Source organism: Panthera uncia, chromosome D4, assembly GCF_023721935.1.
Source record: "Panthera uncia isolate 11264 chromosome D4, Puncia_PCG_1.0, whole genome shotgun sequence".
Classification (NCBI taxonomy): Eukaryota; Metazoa; Chordata; class Mammalia; order Carnivora; family Felidae; genus Panthera; species Panthera uncia.
In genome coordinates, this window is record NC_064807.1 from 55,805,105 (window position 1) to 55,827,067 (window position 21,963).

General features: G+C 41.6%; 1 protein-coding gene and 1 non-coding gene across 3 annotated transcripts in view; both read left to right on the forward strand.

Moving 5' to 3' along the window:
* LOC125919259 (phospholipid-transporting ATPase FetA-like) overlaps nt 1–20,604 on the forward strand; it is a 103,014-nt gene extending 82,410 nt beyond the window's left edge. The window contains exons 17-29 of one of the 2 annotated variants that reach the window (XM_049625868.1): nt 1,107–1,295; nt 2,001–2,116; nt 5,804–5,968; nt 7,618–7,729; nt 9,140–9,245; nt 9,604–9,748; nt 10,285–10,468; nt 12,689–12,912; nt 14,239–14,322; nt 15,677–15,922; nt 16,112–16,250; nt 17,051–17,181; nt 20,476–20,604. In XM_049625868.1, the coding sequence (XP_049481825.1) occupies nt 1,107–1,295; nt 2,001–2,116; nt 5,804–5,968; nt 7,618–7,729; nt 9,140–9,245; nt 9,604–9,748; nt 10,285–10,468; nt 12,689–12,912; nt 14,239–14,322; nt 15,677–15,922; nt 16,112–16,250; nt 17,051–17,181; nt 20,476–20,565 (1,931 nt within the window). In that variant the 3' untranslated portion in view covers nt 20,566–20,604. Of the gene's footprint in view, nt 1–1,106; nt 1,296–2,000; nt 2,117–5,803; nt 5,969–7,617; nt 7,730–9,139; nt 9,246–9,603; nt 9,749–10,284; nt 10,469–12,688; nt 12,913–14,238; nt 14,323–15,676; nt 15,923–16,111; nt 16,251–17,050; nt 17,182–17,277; nt 18,175–20,475 lie in introns of those variants that run through there. The other variant, XM_049625861.1, reaches the window with a different exon arrangement.
* On the forward strand, nt 8,780–8,882 carry LOC125928359 (U6 spliceosomal RNA). The gene has a single exon (XR_007459647.1). It is a non-coding gene; the product is annotated as a U6 spliceosomal RNA (small nuclear RNA).
* Nucleotides 20,605–21,963: the final 1,359 nt, after the last annotated feature.

Below are 21,963 nucleotides of genomic sequence, written 5' to 3' on the forward strand. Positions count from 1 at the left end.
AAAATAAAATAAAATAAAATAAAATAAAATAAAATAAAATAAAATAAAATAAAAAATCAAATTTACCTTCCAAAGAGAAATAATCCAAAATATACCTCAGGTTGTAGTGATATTTTGAAAGAGGAGTTACACATTTTTCGATGCTAAAGTGTTTGCATCGATCAGTGCAGTTTTTTGCCCAGCTCTTTTTGGGACCAAAATAATCTGAAGCAGTTACTAGAATTCAGTAGTTTGTGATGAGAAAAAAACAATACATGTCACAACTGAGGACTGAAAGGGTTTTTGTTGTTAATTTTCTGAAGTGTTTCTTCACAATCTAGGAAAGTATTTTTTCAACTATGGACACTGAAAACTATAAGTTAAAATTACCTTATAATGACAAAATGGGAAAGAATAAATTTTTATTTTATTCTACTGTAAAAAATTTAAAGACAGAAATGTCTTGAGTAATATGAGATTGAAAGACTTATTCACCAGAATAAGTCATTTACCTTCCCCAAGTGAGAGTTTCAAAGGTGACAATACTCATGTATTTTTTAATTGTTTGTTACATCATCAGTCTTATTATCATCAATCATATTATCCTATGCTATATATCCTATCCTTATTATCCTATCTTATAGGAGTGTCCATCAAAGTGTAGCCAGTCTCATGTAGAAGCAGTTTATGCAGAACCACTTGCCTGAAACTCACCCAGGAGATTTGTTAAAAATTCAATTTATTGGGTCATCCTCCCAGATTTTGTGATTCTGGATTCAGTAAGCTTGAATAGGGCCCAGGAACCTGCATTTTAACAAGCTCCTGACCCATCTTTACCCACTAAAATAAGAGAGTAATTGTGTTTGTTCATTTGTGTATATTGCATATACCATGTACCTCTGTAATACCAATTCAGGTCTGTGAAACAAGTTGAAAATATTGGAAAGGAAAAAAAAAAAAAAAAAAACAACCTGTCATGCAATCTGGCCTTTTAGGGTCAAACTTGTGAGGAAGTTTGAAGAAAGATGTCTGGGCTCCATATTTACTTAAGTCCCTTGGTGTCACTTCTGGGTTGACTTCACTTGCACATCTCTTCGGGCTCTTGTTGCCCTCTTCTCTCCTACCAGGTAAGCTGGTATACCAGGCTCAGTCCCCAGATGAAGGTGCCCTTGTCACTGCTGCCAGGAACTTTGGTTTTGTGTTCCGTTACCGCACCTCTGAGACAATTGCAGTAGTTGAAATGGGTGAGACCAAAGTCTACCAACTGCTGGCTATTTTGGACTTCAGCAATGTGCGCAAGAGGATGTCTATTGTTGGTAGGTGCCCCTCCTAGTCAGTCCTCTCCCCTTATTTGTCTTTCATACACATTCACACGTTGACTTTCTCTTTTATATACACACGGATGTTTTCTCCCACTCACATGCCTTCTCAAAGGTACTGTTCCTCAAATACAAACACATAGCCATTCCTACTTTCTCACATACCCAAATAATTTCTCTTTGAGAGCTTGTTACCATATACTTCTTTAGTGTTCCTAGATAGTGGCTTGTCTGAACCCCCAAAGCCAAGATGAAAACAGAGAATAAATCCATGAAGCCTGACCTTGGAATAAGAGATGGGGGCAGACAATATAAGGGAAATTCATAGTATCTTACTCTCAATTAGTTTTGGCCTCAGACGGAAGAGGAAGAAGGTCATTTTTCATTCTTGGTCCTTACTAGGTATGGACCTTGGTCTAGAATCTAAATGTGAGAAGCTAAATGTGATTCTGAATCAGTCTTCCACAAGAACCCATGGAACACAGGAACCCATGGAAGAACTGGTTCCATAAGTTCTCCTCCCACCCTCACTGGCCCTTACGGCATTATTTATCCTCTGTGACTGCTCACTGAGTGCTTAGCCCCCTAAAGGACCAGAAATAAATGTCATGGGAACAGCCTCATGCCATCCCTCAGTGGCCCAGACAAGTTCTTGTAACAATGGGCCTATGTGATTACTCTTCTTAATTTGTTTATCCTTAGTGAGGACACCTGAAGATCGAGTAATGTTGTTTTGCAAGGGCGCAGACACCATCCTCTGTCAGCTGCTCCATCCATCCTGTAGGTTCCTCAGAGATGTGACCATGGAACATTTAGATGTAAGTGTTTAGGTTGCCCGGGAAGGAAACTGTGGGTGGTTCTTTGTATGTGGATATGTGTACACATATATGTCCTTGTGTCTGTGTGCTACTTATGTTAGTATCTTAATAACATTAGTATCTTAGTATAAGATATTAGTATCTGTGTCTCTTTAATTGATGGAAGAATAAAAACTACTTCATTCTGTGGTATTCCTACAGACTCCATTGCCAACTTCTGTGTCAAGAATTTAGATAGCACAGGATCTCAGGGGCATGACTGGGCGTGATGAGGATTGTATCTGTGGGAGCACTTCCCACAATCAAAATGGTTCTCTCTGTAATTCCTGGTTCCGGAGGTCCCATAGAATTTGCTTCAGAATAGGGCATGCTAATATGGGAGGCCCTACCTCACCAACCATGGTGAGAACACACAGTTTTGAAGGTATGGAGCAGAAAGCACCGGGCCTGGGCTGTTTAGGGGACTGTTGTTTGTCACTATCCTCTGTTATCATAGGATTAGAATCCCCAAGTATACCACTTACCTACCCCACCCCACTTCCACCTTCTAGGATTTGAGGTGTATCTTAGAGAGGGAGTGGCTCCTTCTGGCACTAGAAAGAAAAAACAGATCTATACTCTCCAGAATTTCTACTCATAAACCTAGATATATAAAGGGTTGGGGGAATAGGACAGGGTATGGGATGGGAGAGGGAGAGATCAGAAAAAAAAATATTTTAAAGAAAAAATAGATTGGAGAAAATGCTATTTTATTAATCCATTTTGTCTTGTCCCTACATTAACACATAATCAGAAGTCAGAGAACAGGTAAGTCAATAAACACATGAAAAGATATTCAATTTCATTAGCCTTTAGGGCAATGCAAATAAAAACCTCAAGATACTACTTCACACCACTGGGATAGCTAGATGATCAGATAATAATAAGTACTGACAAAGATATAGAGAAATTATAACCTTCATACATTGCTGATGGGAACGTAAAATGATGCAGCCATTTTAGAAAACAATCTGGCAGTTGTTGAAAAAGTTAAGCATAGAGTTATCGTATCACCCAGCAATTCCACTCCGCGGTTTATTCCCAAGAGAAATGAATAGACACATCTACCCAAAAACTTGTACACATATGTTTACAGTAGCATTATGTATAATAGAAAAAAGTAGAAACAACCCATATGTCCATCATGGATGGCATGGATGTATGGATAAATAAAATGTAGTATATCAAAACAACAAATACTGTTACAAAAAAGAATGACATACTGATACATGCAGATGAACCTTTAAAAAATTATATTAAGTGAAAGAAGCCAGTCACAAAGTCACAAAAGGCCACATATTGTGTAATTTTATTTACATGAAGTGTCCAGAACAGGCAAATCTATAAAAGCATGTAGACTAGTGGTTCCAAGGGCCAGGGGGAAAGAGAATGGGAATGACTGCTAATGGGTACAGGGTTTCCTTGCGAGAAATGAAAATGTTCTGGAATTAGATAGTAGTGATGGTTGTACAACTTTATGAATATATTTAACCACTGAATTATATAAAGGGGTGAATTTTATGATATATACATTATATTTCAAGTTTTAAAGAAAGTCTATGAAGTATCCCACACAGGACAGCTCTTATGTCCTATACTGTGTCCCAGAGACCACAGTATACATCCACAAATGGACTAGTCTGAAAAACATATCCTTTAACCTTCCAGAACACATGAATTAGAGTATCTTCTCAGAGGGCATTTCCACAGGCCAGCTCCAAAGATGATCATAGAATTGTTTCAGATGTTTTGACCTGCTTCCTGCTACCAACCTTAACAGACACCCATATGGCACCTGCCTACACTACAGTCTGTTAACCAGTGATGATAAACTTGTAAGAGTGAAGCTTATATTCAGGAATCAAGAGTCAAAAACTCACTCCTACTAAAGCACAGTTCCAGGTGCTCTAATACAGGAATCCGCAAACAGGTCATACAAAAACAAGAGACAGTCAGGATTTGGCCCCAGGGCCCTAGTTTGTTCACCATGATAGAAAAGAAAATAACACAAGTAAGGGGTAAGTAAGAAAGAACTTTAACGCAATCTGCTATATTGTTATCAAATGGATTAAGAATCTGTCAGTGTATTGTTAAGCTTATAAGACCTCCTTCAGTATCCTATGCAAGATCAGTTTCTGCCATATCTCTTCCTTCTTAAGAAAGTCTCTGAGGGGCGCCTGGGTGGCGCAGTCGGTTAAGCGTCCGACTTCAGCCAGGTCACGATCTCGCGGTCCGTGAGTTCGAGCCCCGCGTCAGGCTCTGGGCTGATGGCTCGGAGCCTGGAGCCTGTTTCCGATTCTGTGTCTCCCTCTCTCTCTGCCCCTCCCCCGTTCATGCTCTGTCTCTCTCTGTCCCAAAAATAAATAAAAAAAGTGTTGAAAAAATTAAAAAAAAAAAAAAAAAAAGAAAGTCTCTGAGATCTCTCAGGCTTCTTTTTCATAGTTTCATCTGCTCACAGTACAGTGGTTTTAGAGATGGCATTCCATACATATATTGTCTTATGTTAATTTCACCTGACAGCTAATGTTAAACATTCAGAAGTAAGAGCAGAATATCAGGATGATAAATTCTTTCTCTCTTTGCTCTTATAATGCCAAAGTGAATTATTTTGAAACTCATAACAGCGATCGTGTAAAATTGTTATTCATGTGCAATTCTCAGTACATAAAGTCTGCTTTTTTAAAATGTTTGTTTCTTTTTGAGAGAGAGAGAGAGCATGTACCTGCGAACAAGGAAGGGGCAGAGAGAGAGGGAGACACAGGATCTGAAGCAGACTCTGTGCTGACAGCCGAGAGCCCGATGTGGGGCTCAAACTCATGAACCATGAGATCATGACCTGAGCCAAAGTCAGATGCTTAACTGACTGAGCCACCCAAAAAATCTGCTTCAAACCCATCCTTAGTTGGATATGAGTTCTGCCCTAAACTACCCATACTCTTCACCCACACCTCCTTATGACCAAGAGTATACTTTGCAAGATAGTTAGCCATGGTTAGTTAGGATATATCAGTGGCCATGGAGCAAAAAGATGCTAACTCAGCCAGAGAGCATTTCATCAGTGGCCTCATTAACACTGCTGGCTGTGGTTAATCAACTGAGCTAGTCAGCTGTAGACAAATACACAAGCGTGTATGCTTTTGAGGTACCCATTGGATGCTTGAAGGAAGGCAGGAAAACAGGGAAATAAAATGAATGTATGCTTGTGAAAAACAGTAACTCCTTTGATTATTTTTTTATAACAACTCCTTTTCACTTTATTACTCCATTCTCATATTATAGACATCATTATCTTCTCTGTAAGCAGTGAATTATTATCCCAGTTTTACAACAAATAAATCTAGAAGGCTTCATTTTTCCCAGGGTCACACAGCAAATTAACTACAGGTAAAAGAATTTTCTACATTTCAGAAGTTCGTTCTTTCTTTCTTTCTTTCTTTCTTTCTTTCTGGCCCCAGAAAGAAATGTCTTTAGGACATTTTGCTGAGAAAGCTCAACAGTTGTTTTCTGGTTAGGCTAGGTACTAGCACTATGGTACTAACTATTAAGCCCTATTTTGCAGTCAGATGGGCCAATGGGGTCAGTCTGCCACTCTCTAAACTCAGCCCTAACCCAGTCCAGGCCTATTCAGTGCACACACATGTCTTCCAGGATTTTGCCATTGAAGGCCTCCGCACCCTGATGGTGGCCTACCGAGAACTGGATAACTCATTCTTCCAGGCCTGGAGCAAGAAGCACAGTGAAGCCTGCCTGTCTTTGGAGAATCGGGAACATAAAATGTCAAGTGTCTATGAAGAGATTGAAAAAGATTTGATGGTTGGTGTGAGGAAGCCAGGGACATATTGGGGGCAGAATTGGGGGTGGCAGTCAGCAGAGTGAGCAAGATCTCTGAGAGTGGCTTCCAGCAGATCAATAGGTTCGAGCTTCTCTAGATACAGGATACTGGAATCCAAGCTGATTCAGGATGTCCTAAATCTTTCCCCCTGTAAATAATAGGGGGAAAACACTAGTTATAAATTTTATCTTATCCCAAAGCTGCTCACAGAAACTAAGTAATCTGGGAGAAATGAGGATCTGAATAATGCACAAATTAGATAATCCACAACTAATTGATGGAATAATCAAGACAAAATATTCATTCATTCATTCATTCATTCAACATACTTATTAAGTGCCTCCTATGTGTCAGGCATTGTTTTAAGCCCTGAGCATGTAGTGGCAGACAAAACAGACAAAAAAGTGACATATGTAGTATGTCAGATAATGAAAGTGCTGTTGGAGAAAATAAAGCTAGGGAGTATCAGCATATGCATGTATGTCTTGGAGAGGGCAAGACATAGTTGCTATTTTAAATAGGTTGTTTAGTCTGAGCAGAGACGTGAAGAAGGTGGCAAGCCAAGCAGATCTCTGGGGGATTAGCTTTCCAGACAGAGGGAATGGAATGAGTGAAAGCCCTGAAATAGGAGCAGGCCTAACTTGTTAGTTGAACAGCAAGGTGCACTTAGTCTGGCTGGTATAGTTTAAGTGAGGAGGAGAGAATAAAAGGACGTGAGACAGGGAAGTAGTAGAGTGCCCTCATAAGCCAGTGTAAGGACTTATAATGAGATATGGAAAGCCATTGAAGAGTTCAACCAATGAAGTGATGCGATAGCTTTCAAAACAATCACTCTGACTGCTGTGTTGAGATTATATTATAGGGGAGCAATCATAGACCAAGGGAGACCAATTAGAAGGTAGTTGGAATAGTACAGGTGAGAGATGATGATAGCTTGGACTAGATAGAAGTAGTGGAAGTGGTGAGGAGTGGTCGAATTTTGTACATTTTTTAAAAGGTAGGGCCAACAGGATTTGCTAATGGATTAGATTATAATATGAAAGAAAGAGAAGTTAAGGGTGATCCCAAAGTATTTTTTACCAGAATGATACAGGTTGGCTCTGCTATAAAAAGAGAAACTATTGATACCAAATGAGAAAACACAGAGATTCCAAAGCTTACAAATCTCCTTCCATAATCAGTTCTTAGGTTAGTACCTCTACTCTGTCCTTCTGGAGGCCTAGCAGAAATCAGCCAGTAGTTTGTCCATCTGTCAGTTCCTCAGACTGAGTCCCGGTGCCCAGCCCTATGGCCAACCCTGCAAGCCAGGAAGTATGCTGTGAAGCAAGAGAGAACGGAAAGTGTGTTGAGAAAACAGATGGTTTAGAAGTGGCACACAGCTTCATGTATGACTTGGGCAAGTCTTTTCCCTCTTTGATCCCTAATATTCTGTTTTTAAATTTGATTTATGTGTTTGAAAAGCTGAATCTGTTGAGAAGCAGAGTGTGCTGAATTTTATGCTATCTGGATCCTCATACCAGGACAGAGACAACTTAATAAGAATGTGATGAGGTGCCAGTTGAGTTGTTGGGTAGAGGTAAATGCTGTGATGCTCTCCTTTTTCCTCACTCACTGCTATCTCTGTTCAAAGCTGTTAGGGGCCACAGCCATTGAAGACAAGCTGCAGGATGGAGTACCTGAGACAGTCGCCACCCTGAACAAAGCCCAAATTAAAATGTGGGTCTTAACTGGAGATAAGCAAGGTAAAGGGGAGGTCCTGACCTGACCAATCCTCTTCCTTACCCACCTTAGCCATTTCTTTATATTATTTTGTATTTTTTTTGTCTTAGCCATTTATTTCATAATTACCTTATAACCCAGGCCAAGTCCTTACAAGACATCTTTACTCCCAGTCTTGCACATAGTTTGTTAAGAGTATACTTTATGCCGGATGCTGTATTAAGCATTGAGGAAACAGAGATGATTCAATCAGACATGATCCCTGTCATCCAGAAACCCACAAGCTAAAAACTTTGGAGTTATCTTTGACTGCACCCTCTCTGTTGTCCCAAAGATTCATTCTCTCACCATGTCCCACCGTATCTTCTGAAGATCCCCTTGACTGTGCGACCACCTTAATTCAGCCTTTGTTCCCTGTTTGCTGTACTTCTGAACTTCTGCAAAAACTTCTGAACTGATTTCTGTCTCTTGTCCTTATTAATTTCAGTACAGCCTACATATGATCAGTTTAATCTCACTGAGATATACTACTTTTATATGTTATTCCTCTGATCAGATACCTTTAGGAACTCCTCATGGTAAAGTCAGTCTCTACTGTCTGGCCTTCAAGATCTGGATAATTTCTTGCTACTTACATATACTGCAACTTGAAGTGACCATCATTTTTAGTATGTCCCAAACAATCAAATTCCTATTCTAGAGCCTCTGTTTGAGTTGTTTTCCCATTTGAAATGTTTTTTTCTTCACCTAAGTAAGTCTTACTCATCCCTCAAAGTCTTTTTCCAGGAAAGTTTCTATAACAATTCCAATCTCTCCTCTGAATTTTGATATCACTTTCAGTCAGGGTTCAGGATTTATTTTTTGGAAAATTTTTTTCCTTAGTATGAATTTATTCCAAATTCCAGATTTCTTGATGTAAAGAAAAGACCACAACCAAAACATCCCAGTCCCCATAAAATCTAGCATAAACACAGGCACAGGGATGTACATCCTGACTATTTGGAGAAGTGTATACGCTTTGGAATTGTTTTAAGAAATGAGGGAAAGATCTGTTGAAAGACTAAGCCAGAAGGGTGCTTGCTTCAGCAGCACATACGCTAAAATTGGAATGATACAGAGAAGGTTAGCATGGCCCCTGCACAAGGATGGCGAATTCATGAAGCATTCCACATTAAAAAATGAGAAAAAAAGAAAGGCTAAGCCAGAATGATCCTAATTATTGATAAATTATTCAGAAGTCTGTACTAGGTAAACAGTCTCCTGTGTGTTTGAATATGGTCTCCAGTGACTCATGAAAAATACACTTTGACTGCATCCATGGCAAACATGAACAAATGGGTTCTGTTGCCCACTGTTAGAGCCTACGTATGTGTACACTTTTGTAAAGACCCTGTCACAGACAAAATGTGACCTGTGTTCACCCTTCCCTGTAGAGACTGCTGTGAACATTGCCTATGCCTGTAACATATTTGAGGAAGAAATGGATGGGATGTTTATCGTGGAAGGCAAGAATAATGAGACTGTTCTGCAAGAACTCAGGTACAGATAGATGGGAGAACTGCCACAGTTCATTTAGTATGACCCCCACACTCCAGAAGGAACAAAGAAGAAATGGAGAAGGGGAAAACAAAAAAACCTAAAATATTTTATGTGATTTTGTGAAGAAGCATTACAGCTCAAGGAGTTGGAGTTCTGAGGTTGGAGAAGTGTGGTGTGTGGTGTGTAGATGGTCAAGGACCTAAGGCAATGGCAGGTCTCAGGAGGCAGTCAAGTCTGAGGTTCTGGCTATTGCTTTGTAGAGGCTCTATCCACATTACCCACTTTCATTCTGGGACACTTTTTCCTTCCTAACTCTGGGGCTTCCAGTCAGACATTAACCAGTATTCTTGGCTTTCAGGTCAGCCAGGGACAAGATGAAACCTGAGTCTCTACTGGAATCAGACCCAGTAAACATTTACCTCACCTCAAAGCCCCAAATGCTCAGAATACCTGAGGAGGTGCCCAATGGCAACTATGGCTTGATCATCAATGGCTGCAGTCTGGTGGGCAACACAGAGCTACAACTCTGTTCTGTTCTCCCAAAGAACTCTTCTCCTAGGTCCAGCCCACTTCAGGGAAATTTCAAGACCACTTCTCTGTTTCATGAGTCACCCTTTTCCCCCCTCTCTTTTGATGCCCTTTCCTGATAGACACCTTTCCCTATCCTTCTCCAGGCAGGAATAATAAGGAAAGAGAAGCTAAGGGCATATTCCTTCCTTATCCAAATTCTTCACCACTGATGTGACCTGTCATTTAGGGGCAAGGGGGAAGCAAACAGAAACAAGTCCTCCAAAAATGTCACTTGGCCTTATAGCCCAGTCAACTGGGCTGACTGGTTTCCAATTGGAGGCTGTGTCAGTTGTGAGGATGCCTAGAACTGACTTGGGCACTTGTCTCCCTTGGGAATAGAGCACCTGGGAGCCTCTATGCCTAACCTAAGTAATACAGGAGAGTATGGAGATGGGGAAGAGCCTAGAAAGGTCCTGTCCTGAGAGCCTTTTTGGGTAACCTGAAATGTGGGTTTGTTCTGATGCTGCAGGCCTATGCTCTGGAAGGGAACCTGGAGTTGGAGCTGGTGCGAACAGCGTGCATGTGCAAGGGAGTTATCTGCTGCCGGATGACACCCCTTCAGAAGGCCCAGGTGGTAGAGATGGTGAAGAGGTACAAGAAGGTGGTGACACTGGCCATCGGGGATGGGGCCAATGATGTCAGCATGATCAAAGGCATGTGAGGGTTGGGGGCAGTAACCTTCAACCATGGGCTTGCCCTTTCCTTCCTCCAGGGACAAAACTGACCTCGGTGGAACTGTGTTCTTGGTTCACAGTCCTGCATATCATATGTATTGTACATTTATAATGTTTTGCAACTTCATTCATCCTCCTCTATACCTACGCTCCCACTTATTTACACATGCATATATCAGTCCATATGCAGACATGCACAAACATTCAGATTCATGCACTTACACACACACATACACACACAAATACACATGGTTCCCACAAGAACATACGCATATATTCACAGAACAACAGGTTGTGCAACTACCACACCATCTTTCCAAGATGGCATCAAAGGCTACATGAAGAACCCCTGGGCAGGAGTCACAATCTGTTCTGTTTTTTGAAGGCTGTAGGCCTGAGCAATGTTAGGCAGAAGACAGGACTGCCCAACCGAGGAATTAGCTGTGAGGCACAATGCAGGGATTTTTTCTTCCCTGAAGCAGTGTTTGCAAGAACTTGCTCTGACTCCCCTGGCTGAAGAAGAATAGCAGACTTACTGAGGCCTTGGACCAATAAAAGCAAATGACTGAAACTGGTTTTAATTTCAGCTGAATGTTGTTGGCTTCCAGCAACTTGTGGTTCTCTGAGATATGGACAACACCTAGAGATCCTCTAGTCCAACCTCTCTCCCCATCCAGGAAACACTAGCAGACATTCTAGCCTCAGCTTTAATACTAGAAAGTATTCTTGTGCTCTTCCCCACTTTCTAGAACTCCTCTGATTTTTAGGGCCTTAGAGGTTTCAATTATTCCATTAAGCAATACAGTAGGTATATACCAGAAGATCAGTGAATTTACCCTACACTAAGTAGACTAATTAAAATTTTTAGGCACTTCAGTCTCATTTTCCATCAATCCTAATCCTTGTTTTATCCAGAAAAAGTCATATTAAGCCTCCTAAAGAATTTGCTACTAACAAAGTATGTACATCATTATTTCCTCCTAACAGGTGGATTTTAGCTCCTTAAATAAACTTAGGTAATTAAATATTATGTTAGATTGACATCCATGCTGCATCTTCAACTGATGTAAATGGCTTTAAGTGATAAGAAATGTTTTTTTAATATATGAAATTTATTGTCAAATTGGTTTCCATACAACACCCAGTGCTCATCCCAAAAGATGCCCTCTTCAATGCCCATCACCTACCCTCCCTTCCCTCCCACCCCCCATCAACCCTCAGTTTATTCTCAGTTTTTAAGTCTCTTATGCTTTGGCTCTCTCCCACTCTAACCTCTTTTTTTTTTTCCTTCCCCTCCCCCATGGGTTTCTGTTAAGTTTCTCAGGATCCACATAAGAGTGAAACCATATGGTATCTGTCTTTCTCTGTATGGCTTATTTCACTTAGCATAACACTCTCCAGTTCCATCCATGTTGCTACAAAGGGCCATATTTCATTCTTTCTCATTGCCACATAGTACTCCATTGTGTATATAAACCACAATTTCTTTAACCATTCATCAGTCGATGGACATTTAGGTTTTTTCCACAATTAGGCTATTGTTGAGAGTGCTGCTATAAACATTGGGGTACAAGTACCCCTGTGCATCAGTACTCCTGTATCCCTTGGGTAAATTCCTAGCAGTGCTACTGCTGGGTCACAGGGTAGGTTTATTTTTAATTTTTTGAGGAACCTCCACACTGTTTTCCAAAGCGGCTGCACCAGTTTGCATTCCCACCAACAGTGCAAGAGGGTTCCCGTTTCTCCACATCCTCTCCAGCATCTATAGTCTCCTGATTTGTTCATTTTGGCCACTCTGACTGGCGTGAGGTGATATCTGAGTGTGGTTTTTATTGATAACAAGAAATTTTTACCTCAGCATCTGGACAGCAGGAAAGAGCCCAGATGGCTGTAGGAGGTACAAAGACCATCCAGGAGAGCTTTCTAGTACTAGCCATGCCAGGCATTCTTGAGTGGCAGCATCCAAAACAAAGTGTAGATGAAAGAGCTATTTTATGACAATCCACTAAAGGAAAAGGGCAATCCACTCAAGAGAAAAAGGCTCCACTAAGTGCCATTTTGAGCTGGGCCTAACAGTGTTTTCCAAATGTAAAATAAGGGATTTGTACAACATGATCTCAGACTTTCTTTTACACTTCCCAGGCTGGTAGCCCAACTGACAAGCTCTGTGGCTGAGAAGCTTCTGGGATTTCTTTGCAGCTGCCCACATTGGGGTTGGCATCAGCGGCCAGGAGGGAATGCAGGCCATGCTCAACAGCGACTATGCCTTCTCCCAGTTCCACTATCTTCAGCGTCTACTCTTGGTCCATGGCCGCTGGTCCTATAATCGCATGTGCAAGTTTCTCAGCTACTTCTTTTACAAAAATTTTGCTTTCACCCTGGTGCATTTCTGGTATGCCTTCTTCAGCGGGTTCTCTGCACAGGTAGGAGGTCAGGTGGTATTCCCCACTCTGGTCAGCTGGGTCTTCTCTACTCACCCTCCACTTTAGCCAGCTCAGACCCTTTTTCTTGTCTGGAGACCAATGTATGATATGCTGCCATCCATCCATAAAGTTCCTTATCCATGGTGATCCCATCTACTAACCTTAACACTTAAACTTATATTTCCATACCCTAACTTTTCTGGCTTAGCTCTGACTTGGACTTCACCTTCAAAACTCTCCTGTAAGATATTTTCAACGTTGACCTTACATGGAGACATAGTTTCCAAACATAGATAATATGGGGAAATGCTTGGATCTTGGAGGGTTTTTTTTTTAATCATCCAAAGTAATCTTTATGGAACAGGATAAGCCTCAAAGACTTGCCAGACAGGGTGACTATGGGGTTTACCTGTAGCCATACTTCAAAACACAGCTTCCCTTTACTTCTACTTCCCCACCACGATCCCCCTTTTCCCTGCCCCAGACATGAATTGTTGTTGCTCTAATGAATTAATTTCACATTTGAGTATTAAATCTCCCCCATAATAGTGGGGAAAAGTGACACCTGGATATTTATGTTCTACAAGGAATCCATTTTCCTATGAGAAGTTTTTCAGGGTTCTCAAGGATTCCCAAGAAAAGTAACCTCAGGAATGATTATCTTGGGAGATCTCTAGCACCTTTGTTACCTTGGGCTCTGAGGGAAACAGACTGGTCAGCTGAAAGTAGTAGACTTGTATACCCCCAGTGTCTAGCAAAGCCATTCTAGTTTCTGAGAGGTGTGTGTGTATGTATGTGTTTTGCTGACCTCTTGTGGCTAGTAAAGGAGCCCTCTCTAGGCCCCAGGATGGAGCACCCAGCTGGGGGAGGATCATTGGACTATTCTACTTGCTAGTGTTAGAAAGTGTCCAGTGTAATAGAAGCTACTGAATGCCATAAATCAGATAAAAAGACGCCAGAGGCTTATATGCCTGAGAGTGCAGGGATCCAGCTAGCATTCCCTAGCAGGCACTTGGGATCTTTTCTGTGCAGGCATGGATCGTTCAGGTCATGGCAGTAGGGTTGATCCAATTAACCTTGTAGGGTTGGCCACAACCAAACTTGATATGGCCTTGTCCAGCCTGAGACCCAGGGTTCTAAATAGAGTATGACCAAATAGAGATTGGGGTCACCCTTCTCTGTCAGATTTCCGAAATCCAAATCCTGCTTTAGGTTAGTATAGGGCTAGGTAGTTGGGGGGCAAATGGGGCTCTCTTGAACCTGGGAGGTAGAGCTGGGATTTTGGAAAAGAGAGGAATCTAAGAAATCTCCTTGGTATTCTTCTAGACTGTTTATGATACCTGGTTTATCACTTTCTACAACCTTGTCTACACCTCCCTCCCTGTCCTGGGCTTGAGTCTGTTTGACCAGGTAAGACCAGCAGCAAGCCTCTTAGTCAGGGATAAAGCCCCTAGGCCCTTGAGGAATATTCCCAAGAGTGGGGAGGACAAAAAGAGCTGAGTTCTACAAAGTCAATTATAAATGTAATTTCTAGGGCAAGGAAGGGAACTTATCACCTGAAGAGGTATCATAAGATAAAGAATCCTTCTCCCCAGAAATAATCATTAGTTTTATAAATCCAAGTTTTCCTGTGTTCAATTTTATCTTTATAGAGATACATGGAAATTGTGTCTTATAGTAAATTGAGTGTGCATAACAGTAGTGAAAGGATATAGAGTTATTAGGGCAGGACTAGGTAAAGCAAGGGGCTTCAAGAAAGGAGAGACCCATACAGAGATAATAAGATAAGCCAATGCAAGGTGGCCTAGGTGAGAGTCCTAAAGGCCATGGATGGGAATGTGGGTATGATATTTTGAGTCCTAGGGAGTCAGCCTATGGGATACCATCTATCCCTGTCAGAAATTTCCTGGGCATTGGGGGTCCTGGTACCATACCTCTCCCTCCTTTTCTACCCCAACCTCCAGTCTTGGGCACAATGAATAGAATAGAAGCCTCCAAAGAGGAGTAAAATAGCCAAAAGAGGACATCATGGGATCATGGTTCCTGGTCTCCATCAGGGTAGGAAGGAAAATTCTCCATGAAGTAGCTGCTAGCCTCAGAGCAACTAGAGGGATGAGTTGTGTCCTATCTAGCTTCAACTAATCTGGCTAATTCTAGGGACCCAAAACCTCTCAAAAACAAGCCCCAAGCTTTGTTATTCAAAGTTTCAGATTTAGTCTCGAGATGAAGAAGATCCAAGGGCGTCCATATATAGAATCCTGTCACCTGAGTTCACCAGTCGCTATAGGAATGGGAGGAGCATCACAGAACATGGACACCTCCATGGGACTAACTGGTCCCCACTGGCTTCCCCCTCTCCTTTTACTGGCTCTTGATAAAAAATATTCAACTAAGGGATCACTTAAAACTGGGGACTCATGTCCCAACTGCCCCCCATCCCAAGCTCCTGTCCTCCCTTCCAGCTACCCCAACCCTAATTACCCCCTTAACTCTGCAATCCTAACTGCTTCCAGGTCCTTACCACCAACTTGAACTTCTCTTAGCTTTCTTTAACTACCTAGATCCTTGCCTAGAGTATGGGACTTCACGAAGGGTCTGTGGTCACTGCTCTGTTCTCTGGTTCCACTTCTCAAGTAATCCATGAGAAAGCTCCTAGGCAGCCTGGCAGCAGACTCAGTGAGGGGGAGAAGCTTCTACTCTGATGGAGATGGGACCTTCTATGGTGAGACCCTGAGCCTTCCTCCTTACCCTCTGGTGCTTCCAGGACGTGAATGAAACATGGAGTCTACGCTTCCCAGAGCTGTATGAGCCAGGCCAGCACAACCTCTATTTCAACAAGAAGGAATTTGTGAAGTGTTTAGTGCATGGGATCTACAGTTCCTTCATCCTGTTCTTTATCCCTATGGGGACCATTTACAACTCAGTGCGCAGTGATGGGAAAGAAATCTCCGACTACCAGTCCTTCTCCCTGATAGTGCAGACCTCCTTGCTCTGGGTGGTCACAATGCAGGTGTGGCCAGTGTTGGGGGGTGGGGGGTGGTAGGGAGGGGATTGGGTGGGGAGCCTGTCTGGAAGAAAGGGAAAGAAGAAGGAGGGAGGGAAGGTGGGAAGGGATCATCCTCCATTACAGGACTGGAGAAGGGAGGTGGCCGATATGCCCCAGATTGTAGAGTATTGCACATAAGAGGGTGCTTTTCAGATTGCCTTGGAGACAACCTACTGGACAATGATAAGCCACATCTTCACCTGGGGTAGCCTGGGTTTCTACTTTTGCATCTTATTCTTCCTGTACAGTGATGGCTTGTGCTTAATGTTCCCCAACGTCTTCCAATTCCTAGGTAAGGCTATGCCCACCCAGTATGTGGCAAGGAGGTTGGGGGTAGGGTTGAGGAGTGTGACTCAAATACATTTGTTTAATAAATGTTCACTGAGCACATATTACTATGTGCTAGGTTCTGTGGATATAGATATGAATAAGACATGGTCTCTGCCCTAAAAGGACGCAAAATCTAGCTGGGGGAATATTTTACCCTATTAGATTTTCTGAGATATTTTCAAATTTCTTATCTAACTTGATTTTTGTAAGCATCCTATGAGGTACAAAGAGCAAGAATTATTAGCACCATTTTAGAGACTGCAGGTTTTTAAAAATTATTCAAATCTAGCTCTCCTGGTTCCCAGTCCAACATCCTTTCTACTGTGGCATACTGCCTTATTGTCTCCCACATTAATTTTCCTATCTCTCATCTCTACTTTGATGGGAGCAAAATATAGAGAGGGTAGATATTAGATGTGGCTGGCTCTCATCTGTCATCAAGCCACTCATTTTCCCCCCTCCAAAACCCTGCATCCCATTTTTGTGTCTAGGCCAATGTTCTAGGATTCCTGTAACCTACCCCCATCTTTCCTGGCCTGCCCAGCCTTTAGAGGGAGACAGAGGCATGTGAATTCACAGTGACTTTGCCTGTAGAAAAGCACCTCACTCGAATTCTTTTGCATTTATGTTATTAGGAGACTAAATGGTCTCCAAACCAATAACTTCCTTCTTTGGGTTGGAGAGTTATCTAAGTTCTGGCTGACAGCCCCCTTCGTCTAGACTCTGGTTAAGCCTTTCCCCCTCCTGGCTCATTGTTTACAGGTGTGGCCAGGAACACTCTGAACCTGCCACAAATGTGGCTGAGTATTGTCCTCAGCGTGATCCTCTGTATTTTGCCTGTGATTGGGTACCAATTTCTCAAACCACTATTCTGGCCTGTCAACGTGGACAAGGTGAGTAGATCAAGGAATCTACCCAGATATAATTCATGGCCCTCTTTGCCTTTGCCTCTGTGGATAAAAACACTGTCCTTCATGTTCTGGCTATAGATTATGGACAGAATTCATCTTTCCACGAAACTTCCACTGCCACCCCCAACCCGGACCAAACTGAAATATGCAAGCTGTCGACATTCTGCCTATGCATTCTCGCACAAGCAAGGCTTTGGGGCCCTCATCACTTCTGGCAAGATATTGAGGTCTAGGGTATCCAAGAAAAACAGCTTTCTTTTTAAAAAGTAGAGATCCATAGGGAAATCTCAAAGGAATCAGTCATTACTCTTCCTCTCTTGTATTCATACAACTTAATAAGGATGGATTTGAGCCCTGGGGAAACCAGCATAAACCTTCCCTTTAGCTCTCATTCCAGGGGCTTCATTCCCTAGAAGGCTGTGTCCAGGTAAGGCAAGGAAAGGTAAAGAAAGAGCCCCCAGATATCTGTCAGAGTTGCAGCATTTCAAGAAAAAGCAATGTCAGGCCTCCCTTCCACCAACCCTTCCAAGTTTTAATCCAGACAAGAAAATATGAAAGTACTGGGTGAAGAGATGCAATATAGGAAAGGGAAAAGAAAATATGACTTAAGAATCTTACTTTGGGCTCTGTTTTCCATACCCAGAGTAACCATAAACCTTCCAGGGTCCCACACAAACATATCCCATCCAGGCACCCTTCTCAGGTTTATCTGGGGAATTCAGGGTAAATCTTTTTGCTGGCCCTGGGTAGCAAAAGGAGGCAGTTATGAAAAGCTGGTCATAAGAAGCTGAAGGAGTTTCTGGATTAAAAAAAAAAAAAAAAAAAAAAAAAGAGGTGGTTCCTGCCTTGAGGGGATATAAGTCATAATTGATGAACACATGTCTTCATTCCATAAAATTACTTAGAGAAGAAATTGTATGTACTTGGGAAATTGTTTCTGAGAAGTTTATGGAGTAATAAATTGCTTAATTTGGAGTGGAGAGATTTGTATGATCTGTTGGACCCCAGTGACAATAACATAGTCCAAGCAATATCATTGGCCCGCAGGTCCCCACCACCCTCCCCCTTCAAATTAGTTTAATATTTCCCTCCCCACCCACTTTCTCTCCTTTTTCAGCTCCATTTCACTTCATACCTCAGTATGACCACATCCTTTAACCATATAGCTTTTTCCCCTTTATACACCTTAAATATTCGTTCCTAAAGTTCAGTACCAGGTTCTCTGCACATCTTTCTCAGTATCTTTCCTGAGTGACTTCATCCAGATGCATGACTTCATTTACCAGCTCTTTCTCTTAGATCCAGATCCATTTATTAAACTGATTCTGAAATCCTTCATTTAGTTGAATCTTAGGAAATTCACACTCAGTCCACCAACATATATTAATTATTTTGCCCCAGAACTTTACCCCAGAATTTCATCACCCTCATCACAGTCACCCAAGACAGTATGATGGAAATCATCCTATACTCTTCCTCTAGTCTGATGTCTTACAAGTCATCAGGTAATGTAAATTCTGCATCTTTATTGTGTCTTGTTTTCAGTTCCCTCCATTTTTACCACCGTTGCCCTTGTTCAAACTTTGATCACCTCTCATCTGGATTACTGCATAAAATCTCCCAACTCATGTTCCTGGTTTTCCCCTTGTCTAAAGCATCACCAGTACTACTTCCAGAGTAGTCTTTATAAACAGCAAACTTGGTCATGTCAGACCCCAGCTTTGTACCTTTTAGTGGCTTTCCATATCTTCTGGATAAAGCTAAAATTGGGACATTTTATTTTTGGGCCCTCTCTAGCCTTGTCTTACACTACTCCCCCATGTGCATTCACACTAGCCATGCCACTTCTGGTCTTCATGTCATCAAACATGCTATTCTCATATCCTAAAATGCTTTCCCTCACCCTCTTCTTCATCCAACAAACTCCTAGTCACCCTTCAAATCTCAGAACAGTTGAAAGTAGATAGAGGTGGTAGTCAAACAACATTGTGAATATACTAAATGCCCCCTGAATTGTATAGTTTAAAATGGTGAATTGTATGTTTTGTGAATTTCCCGATTTTTTTTTTGAAAGATTAGATTAGGCAGTCTCCTCCAAGAGCTTCCCCTAATTCCTCTGTGTGACTTACATACCCTTCCTATTTATTTAATTGCTCTCCTGTGTATACCTCTTTCAGTGACACTTATCACAGGACATTGTAATCATTGATTTACTTGTTATTCAAAGCATATAATAGGCCTTTAGTAAAGGTCTATTGAATTAATGAACAAATGAAATGAAAAGATATTGAAATCTGCTTCTCTGCCTGTTTTTCTTCTTTCCCCGAACAGCATCACCACCCACTAACTCAAACCAGAAACCTCAAAGTCTTTCTGGACTCCTCCCTTTCATTCTTCTAATCCAATCCATTCTGTTACCAAGTTCCATTTACTCTTAGAAATGTCTTCAAATCTGTCCCTTACTATCCTCCCCAGTCCCATTGCTGTCATCATTTCTTGCCTAGATTACGGCAACATCTGCCTCTCTGGTCTCCCTGCCTCTGATTCTGCTTGTTTCCAATCCATTATCTATACCACAGAGAATGACCTCTTAAAATACAAATCAGATCATGTCATTTGCTGGTTTAAAAACCTTTAATGACTCATCATAGCCTTCCTACCTGGGTGCTGCCTACCTCTCTAGCTTCATCACCAATTTCTGCTGCATATGCTCTCATTTTTAAAAAGTTTTTTAAATGTTTATTTTTGAGAGAGACAGCACGAACGGGGGAGGGGCAGAGAGAGAGGGGGAGACATAGAATCTGAAGCAGGCACCAGGCTCTGAATTGTCAGCGCAGAGCCCCACATGGGGCCCGAACCCACAAACTGTGAGACCATGACCTGAGCGGAAGTTGGACGCTCAACCGACTGAGCCGCCCAGGCACCCCTATTCTCATTTCTGCCATATCAAACTATTTGTAATTCCTCAAAGGTTCCATTGTCTTCAGAAGCCTCTATGCTTTGGCTCTTTGTATTCTCTCCTCTTAGAATACACCTCCCTCCTTTGTCTAGCTAATGTCTATCTGCTCTTCACTCTCAGCTTTGGGTCACTTCCTCTGGGAGCCTTCACTGACACCCAACCTCCTATTCTGATTTGGGTGCCTCTTCCTTGGACCAGACCTTCCTTATATTAGACCACCTTGTATATTTCTCTTATTTTCAATTCTCAAGATTTGAATGTATTATCACTCACATGCCTCTTTTAATTATGATTTACTTATCTGTCTTTTCTGCTAGGCCATGATGATCTCCTTGAGGACAAGAACTCTGTTTCATTTTGGTATTCAGTACTGGCACTTAGATTATTGTTTTTCAGTGAATGAGTAAATTAAATCTACTACCTTTTATTTGTCCTAAACTTGCCTCTTACCCTGTCCTTTCAAAATAAATCTTATCCTTTGGTATGTAGTGTTCAGTTATACTTTAGAGGTCTCTTTTTATGAAACATAGTCACACATGGTCTCCCTTATAAGGCATTTGTAAGAATACAATCTGGACCTATAGTATCCCCCAAAGCTCCTGAAGAATCAGCATCCTCTCCTGGTGGTTTATGTGCATCTTGGGAGATTTGAGTCTCAGTCTCTGCTGAGGATCCAAGACAGTACATGCCACGTTCCAAACTGAAGGGTGAGATGATCATGCAAGACTTGGAAAGGGGGGTATGAAAAATAAGTGTGCAACTTTTAATCACCTCACCCACCTTGAGAAAAAGGCCAGAAATTTAGACATTGATAAGGGATCTTTAGAGAGAATTACTAATGGACTTTGAGTCCCATCCCAAGTTCAGTTCAAGTTGAGAGGGTTTTAAGGAAATTCTTTGGAGAAATTGATATGATGTGTTTGGGGTTACAGAGAACTCATACCTAACTCATACCTGGAAAATCTAAAAAGCAGGAGAACAATTAGCTACCTTTTTTATGGAAGAGCAAAAAGAGGTGGCTGGTGAGACTGGCCTATGCCCCCATTATTTTTCAGGACAAAGGGATGCATGGGTACTCCCCATAGACCACATATGGGCCATGTAACAGACCTAATTAGGGTTTCTTTATCCTGTCAGAGAGACAGGATCTGAAAAGTTGAGATGTCAGCAGAAGGAAGCAATAGATCTGTTGTCAAATGGTTAGATATTTCTAATTAGATAAAAGGTTGCCTGAGGGTTTGACTGCCTGTGAAGGAACATGAGGTAAATTTTCTATATCTTGATTTTGGAAGTATTTACCTGGGTGTATATATTTGTCAGAACTCATCAAACTGTACACTTAAAATATGCAAATTTATTGTATGTAAAGTAAACTTAAGTAAAGTTTTTTTTTAATTCATAGAGATTTCTAAAGGAGTTGTAAGTGACCAACTAGAGCTGAATTCACCCATATTAAAGTAACTAGGTATAGGAGAAATAGCTCAATCAACAGAGAGGGTGTCACCGAAAAACCTACAAAAGGGCTCCTTGAGAGTCAGCTTTAGATACTTGTCAAGCACTAAAACTAGTTTGTGGTAGTATTAGCCCAGTAAGAACCTTCCTCATCTCTTTCCACCCTGCTCAAACTCTGAGAGTGCTAGCAAGCTAAGCAAGGGAGAAAAGATAGACATCTACTAATCCTCACCCCCTTTTCCCACTAAACATGGGCATTTATAGTAGGGCCAAGCTGAGAGATAGGAAAAGCCATAATTTTAAAGTTTGAAGTTTAAAGAATTATTTTATTAGTCTGGCTATTTTAATTATAG